The sequence below is a fragment of the Astatotilapia calliptera genome, chromosome 22 (genome assembly GCF_900246225.1).
Source record: "Astatotilapia calliptera chromosome 22, fAstCal1.2, whole genome shotgun sequence".
Taxonomy (NCBI): Eukaryota; Metazoa; Chordata; class Actinopteri; order Cichliformes; family Cichlidae; genus Astatotilapia; species Astatotilapia calliptera.
In genome coordinates, this window is record NC_039322.1 from 17,289,982 (window position 1) to 17,310,546 (window position 20,565).

The 20,565-nt window shown below is 42.0% G+C and overlaps 1 protein-coding gene across 1 annotated transcript; it reads right to left on the bottom strand.

Moving 5' to 3' along the window:
• Nucleotides 1–4,899: 4,899 nt before the first annotated feature.
• On the bottom strand, nt 4,900–20,257 carry fkbp9 (FKBP prolyl isomerase 9). The gene is given in 10 exon segments (XM_026156956.1): nt 4,900–5,974; nt 6,051–6,214; nt 6,802–6,947; nt 9,080–9,269; nt 9,577–9,722; nt 12,953–13,142; nt 15,367–15,512; nt 15,592–15,781; nt 18,976–19,121; nt 19,872–20,257. Coding segments are annotated over 10 exon segments (1,884 nt in total). The 3' UTR covers nt 4,900–5,794.
• Nucleotides 20,258–20,565: the final 308 nt, after the last annotated feature.

The following is a 20,565-nucleotide window of genomic DNA, read 5'->3' on the forward strand; positions in this document are numbered from 1 at the left end:
TTCTCTGTATGGAACGTGTAGCGACCCAAATTAAAATGTCTGTCTATTTATCAGTTTATGTCAGCATGTTAGATCAATGTCTGAATGGTGCAGTGTGCTGGAAAAAAGAAAAAACACACACAAGCTCATATTAAGCATGTGGCAGAGGGGTGCAAACATGGACGGCTCGGGATCTGGTGGCTTTTAATGTTTGCTTTGGTGTTCTTCTACGGTTCATCACCTCTGTGAGATTATTCTGTTATCATATGTTATCTTATATCTGTAGTTAAATTATGTTAAATGGCCTGTAGTTATATAGCGCTTTACTAGTCCCTAAGGACCCCAAAGCGCTTTACATATCCAGTCATCCACCCATTCACACACTGGTGATGGCAAGCTACATTGTAGCCACAGCCACCCTGTGCACAGCGCACTGCCCAGAGGCGAGGCTGCTGGACACTGGCGCCACCAGGCCCTCTGACCACCATCAGTAGGCAACGGGTGAAGTGTCTTGCCCAAGGACACAATGACCGAGACTGTCCAAGCCGGGGCTCGAACCGGCAACCTTCCGATTACAAGGCGAACTCCCAACTCTTGAGCTACGATCGCCCATAACTGCTGTAGGTCATATAATATCCTTTAGTCTAGATTGTGTGCTGTGTATGTAGCTTAGTTTCCATTATATTTTTGGGTTAAAAGAATGTGACCATTTTTGGATTTGTTAGACAGGCGTGCATTACCCTGTACCCTTGATCTGCTGTGAATGTGTTACACTGTTTCTTGACATTTCAGACTGCTAAGCAGAAAGACAGGGAGCCAAGGTCATAACTTAGGCGCCGTAACAGAGAAAGAATGTGAATGTTTAGGCTTTTACGACTAGGTGGGGGCCACTAGAGGTTATAAGAAGCTGAGTAACCCGTCACCATTTTGAGACTTGCTGTGACCCTCTTCATGCATGTCTCCCCATCATGATGGCTTGTGCTCATAAGTGTTGAATTGTATGGAAATAAATGATTGGTGATTGAGCATTTACACACCGAGTATTGTCCTTCCTTCAGCCCAAAGATTAAAAGAATTGGGAGATTTTAACACCTCAAACAGGGCAGCTGTTACACAAGGATTTTTAGGTTTTAACAGTGGAGCAGTTTGTACATTCAGCTTCTTCACCTCTTTTCAGCAGAAAGTTCTACTTCAGCTTTTTTCAGCAGAAGGTTAAACTTTTTCACCTCTCTTCAGTACAAATTTCAGCTTCTTTACCCCCTTTCAGCAGAATTGTCAGTTTTTCACTTGTTGACAGCAAAAATTTCTGCTTCTTCACCTGTTTTTGACAGAATTTTTACTTTCTTCACCTCCTTTCAGCACATAGTTTTACTTCCACTACAAGGAATTCACACTGCATTTTCACAGGAAATGCAACTTTTTCTAGTTTGTGACCCAAAGACCCAAAGAAGATTAGAAGATTGTGATCTTGAAATATAAAAATAAAGTTATATTTTATTATTTTTCATCGCTCAAAATAACAGTCACACTCGTGGAAGCTGGTATATCCGCCAAAACATCGTGCATTTATTTACCCAGCGTTTTGTGTTTATTTTTATTATTATTATTCTGTTATTGTCATTATGATCCTTTGTTGTTGTTTATGCTGATTGTGTGCTTGGGGTTTACACCTTTTTGTTCTTAGAGGTTTGGTGTTGCACTCCCTCTGTTTTGTGTCTGCCCATGTGAGTCCAGTCTGTGCATTTCCTGTTTTATTTTGATCTGTGTCTTTTGTCAGTGTGTTGCGTTTGTGCTCTCCCTGTCTCGTCAGTGTAATCAGCACCAGCCTGTCTCCCAGCTGTTTCCTCTTAGTCCTGTTCACCTCTTGTATTTAGTGTGAGCGTCTTCCCCTGCTTGTTGTCGCGTCGTACCATCGAACTTTGCTGTGTGTTCCGTTAACCTGTTTGCCTGTCTGTTAGTTTATGTTTTTCCCAGTTTAGTTAGTGTCCTGTACAATCTGACAAAAAACTGTCAATAAAGCTGTTTATTTTGAGTTCACCCTCGCCTCCGTGGGTCCTGCATTTTGGGTCCATTTCCCTGCCTGCCTGCACACAGTCATGACACTGAAGACAGTACAACATTTAATGATGCCTAGGCAGATTTACTTCTGACGAGAGCGGCCTACCAGCATGCCTAATTCCGTCGATCTTCGGATCCACATATGTGAGCATTTCTTCTCCATCATGAACTATGTTACAAACAAACACTGCTCACGCCTCACAGACGACAGCTTACAGTTTTGCGTAACCTGCTAGGGGGCAGGTTAGCTTCACGGAGTGTGTCGTCATAGTGACTCACTGAGGCTCCATCTGAACTCGCTTTGTGAAACCGAAAACCCAGAGTTTTCGTTAACTCAGGGTATACTTACTCAGTTTTTCCACTAAACCGGCTTCCTGAAACAGGGCCCTGTTTTGATAACTTTATGCTATTAAGGTGATGCATTGAGGTTGATATATGTTCAGCTATATAAGCAACACATGTCAAAGTGTCCAAGCAGAAAATATGCAGAAATCCTACAGTTCAACGCTCTGCAAACAGCAGGCTGTTGGTGCATTACTCGGTGTCTAAGGACAGAATAACATATGATGGCCTGAACGGATTTGTTTTCCTCTGAAATGCTGTTTCTGTATCAAACTCTTGGGTCAGAGAGCATGGCTCAGTTGCTCTTATTATGTTTTTTGCAGCACCTTTCATTCTGCATTTATTTCAAGTTCAGTTAAACTGAACACTCTTTCGTCTCACCTGTTAGTTCCAGGACCTGCACAAGTGCTAGTTTTGGTGACGCAAAACACTCTGAAGGCACGCCTTGGTTTGAATCTAGGAGTTAAAAAGGGCTTTAAGGTGAACCAGTGTCACAGTTTTACAGATGTTCTCAAATGATTGCTTTATGTTTCTTACTTATGCTTTTATCTTAATGTTTAATGTCAAGTTTAAATGTTTCCCTTGGGCGAGAACTGGAAGCAATTTATCAGGTTGTTATACAACAGGTGCCTGAATCGCTCTGCCCTACCTCTCCAAGTGTAGCTGGGTCAGACTCCACTGCTAAACAGCCCTTAATGGTTTTTGTACTATGTGGGGGGGGAAAAATCACAAAAATTGGTAAAATATGATGTGTGACAATAATCAGTGTCTTAGAAACACTAGCGTCACAGGAAAAGCTTTTAATGACGAGTTATGTCTAAAACCTACCTGTTAGGTCTCTTGATTTATACCGCACAAGTGTACGCCCATGCCAATGTCCTACTTTAATAACCCCATATAAAGGTCATCTTAGTGGGTTGTTAGGCCATAATGTATATGTATCATTATATATGGATACTTTGTGAATATAAATTAAATGTTAATGTCCCAAAATTAAAATTTGATGCTTGTATAAGATTGCACAAGTGCATAATTGCTAAAAATGGGTCATTTTAGTTCATTTGGTAGTTGATTACTTGGCAATGTGATGATAAGACTCTTCAAGGGCCTAAGATGTACCTGTGCACCACATTTGGTTGCTAAGTTCCAGATCATGTAGGATGAGTTTGCAGACAAACAGATTTTGTGTATTGTAACGAGATACTTGCACCTGCATTTCAGAGTTTTAAACATGCAAATGTATCTAACCTTGCAGTCCTGGCCAAGACCTAGACTCTCTCACTTTCAGGAGCGGATGCACAGAGCACTAAGCAGTTGTCCGGCATATCGTTGTGTAATACCGAAGATTTTCACAGAGTTTATCGACTAGAAGGTTGTGTGTTTTCCTAATTTCCCATAACATAAAGTAGGCTGCCTGTCCTGATTACAGTCTGAACAACCTTTATTTCAATGGCAGTAAAGTTCTTAAAAAGAAAAAAGCTGACAGGGTTGAATGGTGCAGTGATTTCTTAAATCAGCCTAGATGCATTTCCCCTGCATCTGCAGAGGAAATGAAAGTGCTACTCAGGCTGCTCACAGCAGTTTAAATGGTTCAGGGTTTTTTCACCTATGGGGGTGATATTTGTTTTTCCACTGTGACTAAGATATCTCAAGTCTGTTTGGACTATGTTTGCCGTATAGATCTTTAATCTCACTCTTGCGGTGTCCTCTCACTTGGTAAGAGAATTGTCCTAACACTTAATCTCTGCAAACCCCTGACAACAAGTGCTAATCAACCTTTCCTCTATAATCATGTTTAATGATGAGTATGGCATTAGACCACCTAATCTTCTTCTGACTATAATAAAAAGCTTTCCCTTCACATATACTGGGTAAAAGGTACATTTAGAGCAGTACATGTCCTGACAGATCCAGCCAAAAGGTGATGTTGTGGAAAAAGAATTTTCTGAGATTTGCCAAGGGCTTGTGGATAACAAATAGGGCTTGCAGGATCAAAAAAAAAGAGGCCTCTGTTTGCAGAAATGCAGCAGAAAAAGAGCAGGGGGAAATTCATGTGAAACTATGCATCATGTGAAACTGTGGGGGTAGATAAAGTAGTGAAAGGAGACACCAGGTATGAGTCCACTACAGGGTGACTGCTCTCTGCCCTGACCTTAAGAAACAAGGAGGAGGAAAGAAAAGGGGCAAACACATTTTTCATTTCTGAGAATAGCAGGAGGAATGTGGAGGCAAGATATAGGAGACAAGACAACTGCATATATCAATGGCAATGGGATAGTGTGTATGCATTCAATGATCAGGGTTAGGTCAAAGGTGTCCTAAATGCATTGTGTGACTTAGAGTAAAAATGTAACAGGTTGAAGGAGCACCCCTCAGATCTGCAGGATGCTTTGCACTGTGCACAACTCCCCATGTGCATGGGTAAATAAAGATATTTGTTTATATTTGTTAAAGCTGTAGGGAGCTCAGTTCTCACACTCATGTAGGCATCAACCTGATAATGAAGACACAATGCGAGCATTATATTTAGGCCAGGTCATTTAATTGAATGAAATCTTCAGCTGATACAGGCGACATCAAGCCTTAGTGTTCTCCTGAATGTAAAAGTAATAGAAAAAAAACCTCTATTTGCATAGCTCTGTCTCACTCTTGCACACACACGCACACACTTGCACACGAATTCCTAAACCGCGCCAGACATCCAGAGAAGACCGAAACAAGCAAAGGAACAAACAGTAGACCAAAAACGAGTGAAGGAATGGAGGTTTCAGACCTGACAGCTGGAGGGTGACTGAATGATTTTAACGGCTGAAAACACAGAAGGTGGGCTGACATTTAAAAGTGAAACAGTGGGAGGTGTTTAATGTAAATAAAGGAAATAAAACCCTATTATTTTTCACTTTTAAAAACAGCGGCAGCTCTGAGTAAGAACCTTTCTTCCATCACAGTGTATCACAGTTAATTATGAATAACTCGGTGCTCCTGTCAAGACAGTTTGGACAAACTGAGTAGAAAATAAGAAAATAAAAGTCTGTAAAGTCAAAAGAGTTTTTAATCTAGATGAAGTGGAACTAGGCACTTGTTTGTTCTCTCACACAGGAGTGCTTTTATACCCTTTGATGAGAAAGGAGGTTAAAAAATTCATTCATTTCCATCGTAGTCCTCAAATTACATGATTTTTTTCTAAATCCTACATACTCGTTATTTCTTCTCAGACTCAATTGGCACTTCATGGACGAGACATCCTTTAACTCTATCATCTAAGTCCACAAAATCTCTGTCAGCCCATTTCCCCCTCCACACTTTAAACATACAAACCCATCTGCAGCTACTCTACCACCCACAAATTTACTATCAGTCCCTATTTCCCCAACTATCTGACCCTTTGCCTTATACCCTCGCGCTATAAAGCACGTCATAGCTCGTCGTGGGCAGCAGCCTCATCGGCTTTAAGTTTGAACTCTGCCTCTGTGATCTTTCCGTCACCGTTGCGGTCCTGGTTGGAGAACATGTTGTCAATGATGCGGTAAGGATCAAAGCCAGGAGCCAGGCGACCTTTACCCTCAGTCACCTGCTGCATGATGTAGTCAGTGAACTGTGCAAACAAAAAGGGGATGGTAAATTAATGGTGATGGTTAAGAGAAAATCTTGATAAGAGCAACTTGACATACCTCAGAGGGCTCCACCTCTTTGTCGGTGTTTTTGTCCATCTCAGAGAAGAGGTCTGGAGACACCTCGTCGTTCCAGATGAACATGTAGCCTTCGGGAAGTCCTTCCTCCATGTCAACCAGCTCGATGTCAAACACTAGCACGGCACTGCCTGGAACCTCACCAGCTGGACGCACAAATAAAAGCTCAATAAATCACTGTGACTCGTTCCAGACATCCGCTGAAAAGAGAGAACTATCTCTACTGCTCACTGGGTGCTTTAACCTCAAGTTATAAAATTATAAAATGGAGTTTACAGTCATTGTGTGCTCAATGAACTATTTGACAAATGTGGAAATATGGTTATCCTTTTAGTTAAATGAGGAGAACTGATGCTACTCTCATGTTAAAGCCATCCATCCTCTCTCCTACTCTCCTCCTGCTTATCTGGGCAGGCCCGGCAGTACCAGAAAGACCCTCGTGTGTCGCCCACCACCCACAGGAGGAGCTATAGGGGTTCAGTGCATTTCCCAAATCTGCTGATAAGTGGATTTTCATCCCTGACCAGGCTAGACAGCAAAACTAAGTAAATACTTACAATAATTTTATTTTATGACTGGAAACTGAAAGAAACCTTTCATGTGTTGCACCACTAGAAAGGTGCACGCAGTAAAAATGTGTGTTTCATTTTAAATGAAATGAAACACACATTTAGTTTAAAATGAAACACACACATTCTGAGTGTGAGTGTGCGGGCGTGTGTGCGTGACTCACTGACTCCCCTCTCCCCATAGCCCAGATGAGGAGGAATAACAAGGTGTCTTCTCTCTCCCACACACATGTCCATGAGTCCATCCTCCATCCCCGGGACCACCTGGTTTGCTCCCAGGACTATGTTGTATGTCTTCCCATAATTATACCTGAAACAGATAAACATATAAAACAGCTGCATATTAGTCGCCGTGCTAAAGGAAGCATGTCCATCATTTCTGTCTACACACATGAGATCTGTTTTTCTTATTTATTCTTGTTTAAGAATAAGTAAAAGTTTCAACTTGTAAACATAATGTGTATTTCCTTAATTTCAGCAGGCCAGAGGATCACGGTGTGGGTTTGAATCCACAGCATTAAGAAGACTTTTGCAAATTATAACCTGCTGCTAGGATGACTCACAATTGTGGATTCAAACAACCATTAAACAGTGAGGAGACATGACCCTGCAGACCTCATTGCTGGGGATCGTTACTATATAAAGAGCTCACAGCTCAGACAAAGAGCTCACCATTCAAGAGATCCTACTTATGTTATCTTTGTGATAGCTGGACACTAAACCAGGAGTTTAAAGTGGCTGTGAGGAATAAAAAGGGGGAAAAAAGGAAATTCACATGTAGAGCGACAGTTTTCTTTTTCAAATGCATAACGTGAACAAAGTGGCGCTTTCACCACCACCTATGCGCACTTGAATGCACATCTGTAAGAGGAAACTTGCTAAAAGGTCTGTTTGAAGGCTGAAATCCGACACACCCCCTCTTCAGTCTGCCTGAAGCTGTTTCTATGCAAAAAAGCACAAATCATCACACATCTCTGCTTTGGTCTCATCTGTCCAAACAAAATCTTCTCCTGAAGTCTTGTCGTTTGCTCTGATGCAACTTTGCGAACCTCTTTAGAAAGAAGAGGCTTTCTCCTGACAGCTAACTGTACTCTTATTTACCATGCTAACTGAGTCTGAGATGTAGCTCTTGAGCTTTACATGGTCTGATCTTGCTGTGGCTTTGTGGCTTTGCTCCAGACCAGCAAGCTGGACATTGGGGAAACTGTTACAGAGTCATGTTTAGCATGAATAATCTTGTAGGCTACATATTATAGCTACATTATGAAGCTTTTGTGCATATAACACATGTTTTTGGTCAGGATGGTGACGAAAAAAATCAGAGAATGACTCGTCTCTGTGTTTAAGTGAGGACTCAGGGAAGCTTGGTTCTGTTGTGGTGGATCTACGTGCTTATTGGTTGACATCTGGTGGATGCCTCCGCTTTTTATTCACTGATTCTGCACTTTTGTAGAATTTCAATAAATTGTTTTCAGTGAGTTCTGCTCTCCTCTAATGGCCCTTTTTATGTTTTACTTTTAAACAGAATTTTAAAAACTGAATCGACAGTTGCTTAAAAATGACTTGAATCTCACCTCCAATTTTTAACCTAGCAACAGCTTTACTAACCTGCTATCAACCCACTACATGTGACCTCTGTCATAGTTCCTATCATGCCATCTATTGCTGCCCTCTTAATTACAGGAAAAATTTTAATTATGTTAAACTGTTGCTCGACTTACGTCTGTATGAGATCAGTTGATTATGATGTACTTGCAAGAAGACTGCTGTTGAAAAGAAAACTGACCCTGAAACGGGGCTGAGTCGGAGCTAATAAAGATAAGATTGTATGCCTCGGCATGATGGCACATGTATGGAAAATTCCACAATTTTGAAAGGCTAATTGTGTAACTTAGGATGTGACTCCAGCTATAATCGCATCCGTGAGCTGTAAGTTTTAGTCTTAATCTGTACCCTCTGACTTCTTGCTGCAAGTAAAACTTGAGAGACTCTGTGATCACTGCTTAAAGTTTTTAAATCAAATTTTTAAAATTATCTGAATGTTGATGATGCTCTGGTCCTGATTTCACAGCTATAACACGCTTTACCTGATCTCTTAAGAATTATTAACCGGTTCTCTAATATATCAGGATGTAGAGTAAATTGGCCAAAATCCGAAGCACTCCCTCTGCCCCAAAACCTTGTTCCAGCCGGGGATTTCAGCTGGCCTCAGACATGGTTCACTGTGTGTCGTCCCTCCCCCCACTAAGCTCTCAACCCCCCATTCTTTCGCTCCTGCAGGTGGTCTGGAAGAAGGTGGCCTTGCTATTAAATTTTAACTCCCACCTTTACGCTGACGCCTCCATTTAGGTCAATCCCAACTCTGCACTAATAAGTCTCAGTTTCTCTGTTACCTTTTTTTTTTTTTGCTCTCCCAGAAGAGTCCAACAGAGCTTTACTTACGTGGAGTCGATGGATGTGCCGTCCATCAGAGAGGCATTGTAGTGGTATTTAACAAAGTCTCCCTTCTTAGTTTGCTTGTCACACTCTTCTGGCTTGAAAGTGGCGGTGATCTCAGTGTTATCCGAGGGGTTGTGGAAGTCGATGATGTGGACGTCGAACACCAGCACTGCTGAGCCTGGGATCTTTGTGCCTGAGAGAGAGAGAGAGATGTGGAAAGGGGAAAAAATGAGTTGAATCTACCTGTGATTTCAGTCAAAACAAGAATCCAGAATTTCTTTTTAATTTATTGAATCTTGAGTGGAAAGCGTGCACATTTGTACAAAGACGTTCTCAAAAACGAACGTTTATGTCTCGTCGCTACAGCAGACCTTCTGTTTTCTCTACCACAAGAAGAACGCATGATAAATGGCACAACAAGCACTTCTGATCTCATGGCTCATGACTCTTATGATCTTTCTCTCACTGAGCCAATGAATCTGAGCATTACACATACGCACCTGTGCCCTCCTCTCCGTAACCGAGATGCGGGGGGATGGTGATGGTGCGTCTCTCCCCAATGCAGACTCCGATCAGGCCCTCATCCATGCCGGCGATCACGTAGCCTCGACCCACGTATGTGTCGTAGGTACGATTACGAGAGTAGCTGAGGAAAAGAAAATATTAGGAAAATAATTTTGAAGGTAAAAACAGTTTGTTTTTTACCCTCATATAATAAAGTTAGTCATAGCTTAAGCTTGAGTTTCAGATGCACGCCGATATGGAGGAGGTAAAAACACCGCAACACATTGCAAAAGTCAGTTTTCCTTTATAGACACAGGGTAATGAACAAAGAGATAAACACACACAAAAAACATCTATCTAGCAGATAATCAAACCAGGGACTTAATTTCCTCCTTTGTGATATGCCCTCTACCCAGTCTGCTGTCGGATCACACCAGTGTCACCCAAATTTTGTAAGTTTTGCTCTCTTAGTTCAGACTTGTACACACACGGGCAACAATGCACACTTCTCTCTCTAATGGATAAGACAGATAACAGATAACACTTGATCTGACATGTTTTGTGATTGTCTTTAGAAATATGACGCGTTATTATCACAGTTCCTCTTTAATCCCTGCTATCCATGTTTACATTTTGTACTGGTTATAGTCTAAGAAGCTTGGAAAGAAAGCCACTGGACTTCTTTAAGTTTCTTGAAGAAGTTTCACCTCTCATCTGAGAAACTTCTTCATTTGCAAAACAAACCGGTAGAGAGTCCCAGGTATTTAAACCCTAGCGGGGGTTGTCCCTTAAAGGAGTTGTTGACCCATTAATCATGAGTCAAGGTGTGAAAACGGCATGGGTCAATAACAGGAGAGGTTTTGTGTGAAACCATTGTGAGGCCTTGCACCATCCTGTGACTCATTGAGATGCAAGATGTGAGTGGAGATTGAGGCACCAGCATTGTAGGTGGCAGACAGTCGGGTGCCCTAAGCTCCTGAGACTACCATGACCGGGATGACTACGAATCTACACACGTCAGGTTACAGTGTTAAATTCTGTGTATAAATAGTTTTTTATACTCTATTATTGTGGTTATCGGGTCGCCTTGACATTTGCAGCAGACATAGGAGGTTGTTTTGGAAAGATTATTTTTGTTTTATGTTTACGATTAGCCATTGAGGAGGAATCATGATTGATGTGTTTTGAATACGGTGATGTCTTCAAAACTGAACCAGAAAGTGCATAAAAGCAGCTCATTATACCGCTATATAGGCCACATTATGCCTTTGATTAAAGATTGTGAAATCATCATATTGTTTTAGGTTGCATTACACTCCAGATCTACAAGAAGGTGAGAAAACATTAGATTTATTAGACTGTTTTATGATGCATTACACTGCTGAGTTATAAGAAATGCTGTTTGTGTAGAATCATGACCTTCCTTTTTCAGATTACAAAGAGAACACAGCATACTGGGTAGAGGTTTTCTGCCCCATCTCATCAGGAAGAGATAAAACAGGAAGCCAAGGCCATCACTTAGGCGCCGTAAGATAGAAAGAATGTGAGGGTTTAGGCTTCATGACCCTGGAGGGGGGAGGGGAAGAAGCTATGTGTAACTGTCACACACTTCAAGACACCCTCCTGTGGAAAGTGTTGTATGGAATAAAGAGATTGTTGATTGAGCATTAAACACTCAGTGTTGTTCTTCCTTCAGCCCAAAGATCAAAGAATTGGGGTATTTAACAGCACCTAGTTATTTAACTGATCTCCTTGACCTGTATAACCCCAAGAGAGCACTAAGATCTTCTAGCCAACTGCTCTTAGTGCAACCAAGGTCTCGTTGAAAAGCCAGAGGTGACCGTGCCTTTGCTGTTGCCGCTCCTAGACTCTGGAATAATCTCCCAGTTGATGTCCGTACATCTGAATCTATTCAATTGTTTAAATCGTGCCTAAAAACGTACCTGTGTAATTTAGCCTTTGAAGCAAATTAGTTTGACTTTCTTCCGGCTTGCACTCCATACCATCTTATTGTAATTGTTCAATTTGTCCCTTGTTTCTCCCCACATTGCGGTACTATTGTGAAGCTCTATGATGTACACTGGTCTTTTAAATGTGCTAAAGAAATAAATGTGATTTGATTTAATTAAAACTCGTAGTTTTTGAGTTTTGCAGATTTTAATTTTTTAAAATATATTTTTGATTCACATAGACCTAAGGGGGAGACGATATTTCAGCACACTGTATATGCAAATATGGTTATGCTGAAAATAAACAGTCTAATAGAGGCAGATGTTAGTCCTTATTAACTCACGATTTGGATGACTGAATTCAGGAGTGACTCATTACCCGCTTATTGGTTTCCTGCATTTAGGGTGTAAATGTAATTCCTACACACAAATAAATACTAAACAAGCTAAAAAAAAATGCTGCTGCATCTAAAATCAACTCTCCCTTGTTTTGAAAGAAGCTCCTAAAGGGAATGTTCTCATTCAACATCTGCAAAACCTCCAAGAACCGCAGAGCCTCTCTCTGAAGATGCTGAATGTTTATGTGCATTACCTTAGACTGAGGTTAAATGAACAATACCAGATTTACTGGCTTTATTGTGATGGACACAGTGTGCTAGCTGCTAGCTGTGTGGAATAAGGATAAAGACACTTAGCTGTGAGACTACCCAGACGTTAAAATCCAACGTCAGCTCATTTGGTGATGATGCAAACCACTGGGCGTAAGCTGCAACCAACAGCGTGCATTTGTTTGTACATTTGTTTGTTTACCTTGAATAACTCTGCGTCATATGACGCAGATACCAAAGAAATGCACACAGTGCAAATCAGCTATGAGTGCAAATGTGTTTCTTTTTTCCTTTTTTCTTGCATTCACTGGCAATATTTCGTGGTACATTTCGTGTTATTTCTTTGTGGCACAGATTCAACAAGTTGTTGGGCGCATGTACTTGACCTGATAGATGAAATGATGATGATAAATGATGAAATCTTATCTTATTACATATGACATCTTTCTTCAGAAAACTAAACCACACCTTTCTTGCGTTTTGTTTTGATTTTTCAAATCAAATTAGTTTCTGACTGTATCTCTTATTTGTGTCCTTTGTGGTTCTAAATTTAGCATACAAGCAATGCCGCTCTAAATCAGGCTTTTTCAAATCCACAAGAAATACCACAAGAAGAGAGATTTTAAACTTAAAACAGTTACACTATTATGTGACACAGATGTGCAGGAAGTTTCTACTTGAAGTTTAAGTTTCGATTCCTCTTTGTGTCTCCAGAGAAATGCTGCCACCGTGAGGCTACTTGAGAAACAGCGGGCAATAAACGGTTTTTATTTAGGAACCACGAGAACAAGTTTCCCTCTATGATGAATACATACCTAGAATCGAAAAATGTCCCATCCAGAAGGCTGCCGTTGTAGTGGTAACGCACAAAGTCTCCAGAAACACTCTTCCTCGTGCAGGACTCGGGCGCCACTTGGTTAGTCACTGTGATCCCGTCTCTGGGATTGTGGAGGTCCAAGAGGACAACATCAAACACCAGGGAAGCCTGTCCTGGGATGTCACTGCCTGAGGAGAGAAGAAGATGACGAAGAAGCTAAACTCTTTATTTTTCTGGGCTCAGGTTGCTATTCCCAAACTTTCAGCAAATCAGATCACGATAATGTGATGTGAAGATGAGAGCACGGGAGCCTTAGTAATAATGTTTGTGCTTGTTAATGATAGAGTGTGAGTAAGCGGGTTTTCTTACCCTTAAACACAACCAGTTTCAGTTGAACTTGTTAATAACTCACATACACAAAGGTGTTGTGAATCATTCCATCTTAATTTCCTCCAGCAGGTAGTCACATAACCGTGCTGCGCAATGGATGAAGGATAAACTTCCTATTACTTAACTTATTTTACCTGCATGCTGTCACGGTCCCCGTGTCTCTCTGGTTGGCCCACGCTGGCTACAGGTTTTGTTGTTGTTCGTTTCAGTTTTTTGTCTCTCCTCCTCCTCTCTGCCTGGGTGGAGCTCATTACGGGCTCTCACTCTTGGCCCACGCACCCCTGTGGATGGTGTCCACCTGCGGCTGATCTGGCTGATTTCCCCAGCTGCTATTTAAGGCAGTGGCACAGAGCAGCTCACCGCTGGAACGTCGAACCACCTGAGTTCGTGCTCGCGGCATATTCAAAGAAGAATCGCTTACACGTGTTTTATGTTGTGGAACTAACCTTTGACCTTCTGTCTGTAGATTCTGGACCGAATCACCGGACCTGTCCAAGTGGGGCAGTGTGTGGAGTGTTGGAGCGAGTGCGGCTGAAGAGGAGTGCGTGTGTGCGGAGGAGCGGTGGCGGTGACTGAGTGGAAGAGGAAGCGTGTGTGTGGATCCCCCCCCCCCCCCCCTTCTCTCCCTGGAGCCCTGGACCCCCTCCCAACTCACTGTACATATATTTTGCACTAAGGTGATCCCTATTGTAAATAAATCCCCTTTTTGTTTCCTTGAAAGAACTGTCTGCGCGTGGGTCCGTTCAGTAGCCATGACACATGCAGCTGTTTTTCTTCAGTTTATAGTGTTTTTTTTATTAATGCAATTTCCACTACCTTTAAACAGTGTCAGTCTTACTTTTACTGTCTACTTTTCTTTCTTTTTATCACTCTTGTAAAGCGGTAGAAAGTATAAATACAAATGCTCAGTTACTGTACTTAAGTTGAATTTTTCAGGTATCTGTACTTTAGTTACGAAGTTATTTTTCTGGCTGCTTTGTACTTTTACTCCATACGTTTTCACACAAATATATTTGTGTATACTTAGATTTTCAAAACAGGCTCATTACCTTTAGTTAAAGACATTTGAGGGGAGTTATTGTTATTTTATATCACAGTGGGCCTTCAAAGCGTTAATTCGATATGAGCCTAAACAGTAATACACGAAAACTAATCCTAATGGTGTATCAGTCACCGGGGTTATTGCACATAAAGGGATGAAAGAGGCAAAACGATATCGTTTATGCATAATATATACCACCAGTGGGTTAAAGTTGGTTTTTTGTTTGTTTTTGTTTGTTTGTTTTGAACAAGTGTAACTGTTCACAAGTTTTGTGGTAAGTTTTTCGTGGTACTTCAGCATCTAGCTAGCCCTACAGAAGAGGAGGGAGGACAAAGGGAGTAATGTTTTTTTAAAGGTCAGCTCTTTTCACATCTAACATTTATATCCACAAAGTTTGTCAGACTAACTAAACATATACAATTTCTATTCCCATTTTATAATGTCATTTTGTTAAATTAATATTTTATTATATTAATATACCACAAGGTTCCACAAGGTGCAGAAAAGTCCTCTAAAAAAATAACTTTTTACATAATTACTTTGAGTACATTTCTGAGCCTGTACTTTTTTACTTTTACTTGAGTAAAGAAGTTAAATCAGTACTTTAACTTTGATCAGAGTACTTCTAAACCCTAGTACTTCTACTTAAGTACCTAATATCTGTACTTTTGCCGCCTCTGCACTCTCTCATACTATAAGGTCATTGTGTGGCACGTTTACTTAAAGTGTCTTGTTTATTGTAGATCTATCTAAACTCAGCCTAGTGTGATTAACAGGATACATATTGGATGGTATTAGTGCAGCTGCTTCTTTTCACCTAAATTCTAGTGTTTGTAGTAAAACTTGAAGAAACTGGAAATCCATCCGTCTATTTTCTTGACTGCTTATCCCAGCTGTCGTAGAGCAGGAGACGGGGTACGCCATAGACAGGTCGTCAGTCTGACAGAAGACTTTAAGGAACTAATCACATCAAAACTCACCATCTCCATTCTCTCCATATCCAAGTGATGGGGGCATAGTGATGATGCGCCTCTCTCCAACACACATTCCCAGAAGACCCTGATCCATACCGGCGATCAGCCAGCCGATCCCGACGTAAGTGTCATAGGTCCTCATGCGGGTGTGACTGCAGCAGAGAGTGGCGAAAACAGGCTGTAAGTGTGCAGGTGGATTGATGCATGAATGACAGCTTGTACGAGACAAACCTGGAATCAAAGAGGGTCCCGTCCAGCAGCGTGCCGTTATAGTGGTAGCGGATGTAGTCAGACACTTCCACCTTTCTGGAGCAGACGGAGGGCGTGTGGTAAGTGTTTGTCTGGACGCCATCCTCGGGGTTCCACACATCGAGGAGCAGGACGTCAAAGTGGAGGATGGAGTCAGGAGGGATGATGTCACCTGTGGAGGAGAGGACGGCAGGTGATTCTTAAACTCTGCAGTGGGATATCTGGATTAAATAAACAATCGATTCTGGTTTTTCTGATGAGCTTTTACAGGAAATCCTGATATTGTTCAGTTTTAAGTGTTTTAACCTTCCTTTTGATTTGATTTCTTTCCTGTAGCTGAAATTTTTAGTTAAGTTAAACTGGACATTCACATCGTGGATGCGTGACCAACAAATCTGCAGCAGCTTTGTGACGTTATCATGTCAATATGGACCAAAGTCTTTCGGAAATGTTTCTAGCACATGGTTGAATTTATGCCTCAAAACATTTAGGCAGCTCTGGCGCCACAAGATGGTCCAACCTAGTACTAGCAAGGTGTACCTAATAAATTGACTGGTGAGTGTATATAATACAGTGGGGCAAAAAAGTATTTAGTCAGCCACCGATTGTGCAAGTTCCCCCACTTAAAATGATGACAGAGGTCAGTAATTCGCACCAGAGGTACACTTCAACTGTGAGAGACAGAATGTGAAAAAAAAATCCATGAATCCACATGGTAGGATTTGTAAAGAATTTATTCGTAAATCAGGGTGGAAAATAAGTATTTGGTCACCTCAAACAAGGAAAATCTCTGGCTCTCACAGACCTGTAACGTCTTCTGTAAGAAGCTTTTCTGTCCCCCACTCGTTACCTGTATGAATGGCACCTGTTTGAACTCATCATCTGTATAAATGACACCTGTCCACAGCCTCAAACAGTCAGACTCCAAACTCTGCCATGGCCAAGACCAAAGAGCTTTCGAAGGACACCAGGAAAAGTATTGTAGACCTGCACCAGACTGGGAAGAGTGAATCTACAATAGGCAAGCAGCTTGGTGTGAAAAAATCAACTGTGGGAGCAATCATCAGAAAATGGAAGACATACAAGACCACTGATAATCTCCCTCGATCTGGGGCTCCACGCAAGATCTCATCCCGTGGGGTCAAAATGATCATGAGAACGGTGAGCAAAGATCCCAGAACCACACGGGGGGACCTGGTGAATGACCTGCAGAGAGCTGGGACCAAAGTAACAAAGGTCACCATCAGTAACACACTACAACGGCAGGGAATCAAATCCCGCAGTGCCAGACGTGTTCCGCTGCTGAAGCCAGTGCATGTCCAGGCCCGTCTGAAGTTTGCCAGAGAGCACATGGATGATACAGCAGAGGATTGGGAGAATGTCATGTGGTCAGATGAAACCAAAGTAGAACTTTTTGGTATAAACTCAACTCGTCGTGTTTGGAGGAAGAAGAATACTGAGTTGCATCCCAAGAACACCATACCTACTGTGAAGCATGGGGGTGGAAACATCATGCTATGGGGCTGTTTTTCTGCCAAGGGGACAGGACGACTGATCCGTGTTAAGGACAGAATGAATGGGGCCATGTATCGTGAGATTTTGAGCCAAAACCTCCTTCCATCAGTGAGAACTTTGAAGATGAAACGAGGCTGGGTCTTCCAACATGACAATGATCCAAAACACACCGCCCGGGCAACAAAGGAGTGGCTCCGTAAGAAGCATTTGAAAGTCCTGGAGTGGCCTAGCCAGTCTCCAGACCTCAACCCCATAGAAAATCTGTGGCGGGAGTTGAAAGTCCGTGTTGCTCGGCGACAGCCCCAAAACATCACTGCTCTCGAGAAGATCTGCATGGAGGAATGGGCCAAAATACCAGCTACTGTGTGTGCAAACCTGGTAAAGACCTATAGTAAACGTTTGACCTCTGTTATTGCCAACAAAGGTTATGTTACAAAGTATTGAGTTGTATTTTTGTTATTGACCAAATACTTATTTTCCACCCTGATTTACGAATAAATTCTTTACAAATCCTACCATGTGGATTCATGGATTTTTTTTTTTTCACATTCTGTCTCTCACAGTTGAAGTGTACCTCTGGTGCAAATTACTGACCTCTGTCATCATTTTAGGTGGGGGAACTTGCACAATCGATGGCTGACTAAATACTTTTTTGCCCCACTGTATGTGTGTAAATGTGATTGTTCTCTGCATGTTATAAACTGCAGGTATAAACTGTTTCTCTGGAGTCTCTGCTTCACTTCTCTGTGGAAGCCGGAAACAAAAATCTAGTTTTTGTCACCCATAACTCAAAATTTCGTGTTATTATCTAAAAGTTTTGATGTAATAGCTCAATATTTCAAGTCATTTTTTCATGAGTTTGAGTTAGTAAGTTGAGATTTTGAGATATGAATGGCAAAAATGTGTTTTGTTTTGTTTTTCAGTAGCAGAAATAGGCTTCTTCAAATATTCTTCTACTGTTTCACAGAAGCTTTGTGAGCAGACAGAAGATATGGATGTAAAGTGAAGAAAGCGAAGGTAAGGGGACGGGAGGAGGAGATGGAGGGCCTGAGTGCGTGGTAGCCATTGTGATTTTACTACTGATGAGTTGGCAGTCTCTTCTGGCAAAATTTTCCCTCTACCACTTCAGAGTGCTCCGTCTATCTCAGCGCTCTGTTTTCTTTTTCCTTGTTTGATCCCTCTAAAACAGGCAGCGGTAGAGGACACAGCCTCAGCCTTTACCTGTCTACACATGCCCGCTCTTTCTCTCTCTTTCCCATTAGATAATGGGATAGAAATATTTCATGCTCTTTCTCAAATATACACACCTCTCTCTTCTTGTAAACATAGCTTCACATCCTGTGACTCCCACAATATATGCATTTTCTCACACAAACACACTGATTTCTGAACAACGGCCCAGGTTTTTTTCATTTCCACACACACACTAATGACGTGACAGTGTATCTGCTTGCAGCTGATGCAGAAACATTCACAGCTGAAAATCCACAGCGGCTTCCTCTGGTCTGCTTCCTGGTCTGTGATGCCCCTCTGACATCATTCAACATGGATGCTTAGGGGCAGCCCACTTCCTCTTTGCTTCCACTGACTTCAACAGAACAAAAGTCAGAGCATTCATCAAAGACTGTAACTTCTCCGCCTTGTGCTCCTGCAAATATCCCACCAAGATCTCTCTTTGTTATGATTAGCTTTGCCAGAGATATATTTATAGTAACTACAGAGGGATAAACACCAGTCTGTGCCCTAACGTCCCAGAGTTTGGCACAGAAGTTTTGTTCTCATTCCAAACAATCAGTCATATAGGACAGCAATGTGCTGATATGAGTTTGGCACACATTCAGACATACGCACCGTAGCCTTGTTTTCCGTAGGCGAGTTGAGGTGGGATCTTCACCAGTCTTCTCTCGTTGACACACATTCCCACGAGAGCTTTGTCCATCCCTTCAATCAACTGCTTCTTGCCAACAAAGACATTGTACGTGCTGCCACGGTCATAACTAAAACATGCACAAAAACAGACTGTCAGGGAATTATCTATGAGGATGTTGCTGTGTAACATGAATCGTTTTATTCCCTGGCTTTAATCACATTTCCTTTGAGGCAATGACTTCAGGTTTTTAAAGTGACTGCCTTTCTTTTTCATATTTCAACATCTTAACAGCCTTTTATTTCTAAAGATTTAACATAAAGACTCTTGTGCAAAAATGTAAGTCTATTTCTCACTAAAACTGGGCCACGGTGTTATCTTAATCTGCAGAGTGCATCATAGTTTATGCTGTAATCAATTGTGCAGTAAATCAAATGTGACAGTGTATGTGGGGCTTTGGGTGTCTGCCCAACTGACCACTGTGCAAGACATTTTCACTGTCAGTGGTTTGCAAAGTGGAGTTCGGGGGACTTTAAAGGTCGTGGAAGAAGCATCTGCATAAAACAAAAACTAGTTTAACTGACCCTGTGCTAACTTGCATATGACAAATAAAACTGAAAACTGAAACTAAATTATCTCTCAGATCGGGGTCCTGTGTAATCCCTGTTACCGTCTGTTTTCCAGACGACACAAAAACAGTTTTGGACCCTGAGATTAAGCACCAGAGCTCAGGCTGTCTGGTTGCCTGCGTGGCTCACAGGGGCGAACCACTAAACGCGCACTTTTACGCATCGCGCACGCTGCTCGGACCGTGCAGCCGGTCTTCTAAACGCAAAGGTGCTAAAGTGAGAGGGAAATAATGCAGATGTGAGACACTCACCTGGAGTCGAACTTGTTGCCGTCTGGAAACGTGCCGATGTAGTGATACCTGACAAAATCTCCCACTTTGACCGCGCGCACACACTGCTCTGGCACGGAGGTTTTCTCAATGAGGATGTCGTCTAACGGTACCGGAGGAGCGTTGCAGGCGGCAAACGTCACCAGAACCGAGAGATACAACACCCCTTGCGCGCACTTGATCATTGTGACCGAGGAGAACGATTTGAGACGATGGAGGTAACTGTGGGTACGGCCTGCCTGTGTGCCCGCTGACTCCCTGTCCCCCGGTGCTTTGATTTCCTCTACTCCGATTTGGACACAAGTCCTGCTTCTGGTTCCAGCATAGGACTGATCACGTGTCAAGCCAGAGAAAAAGCCGCACTACATCCGGTTTGAATATTACAAGTAAAACTTTGACTATTCGTCTAAATGTGACGCATTGTTAATAAAACCCAAATACAAGAGGTTGAAACGTGTGGTCCAATATCTCTGTGCCACACAAGCAAAAAACACACAATATTAGATTAGAAAATTAGACTCTTATTTTGACACAGTGACGTATTACTTCCGTGTTTCGCTCCAGCTGACTTAACGCCCTTTGCAATTGAATGGGATAGTTGGGGCACCGCGCTTTGCTCTTGCGCAGTGCTGCCCGAGTTATGTGTCAACGTGGAAACATTGGGGTCTCCAAACAG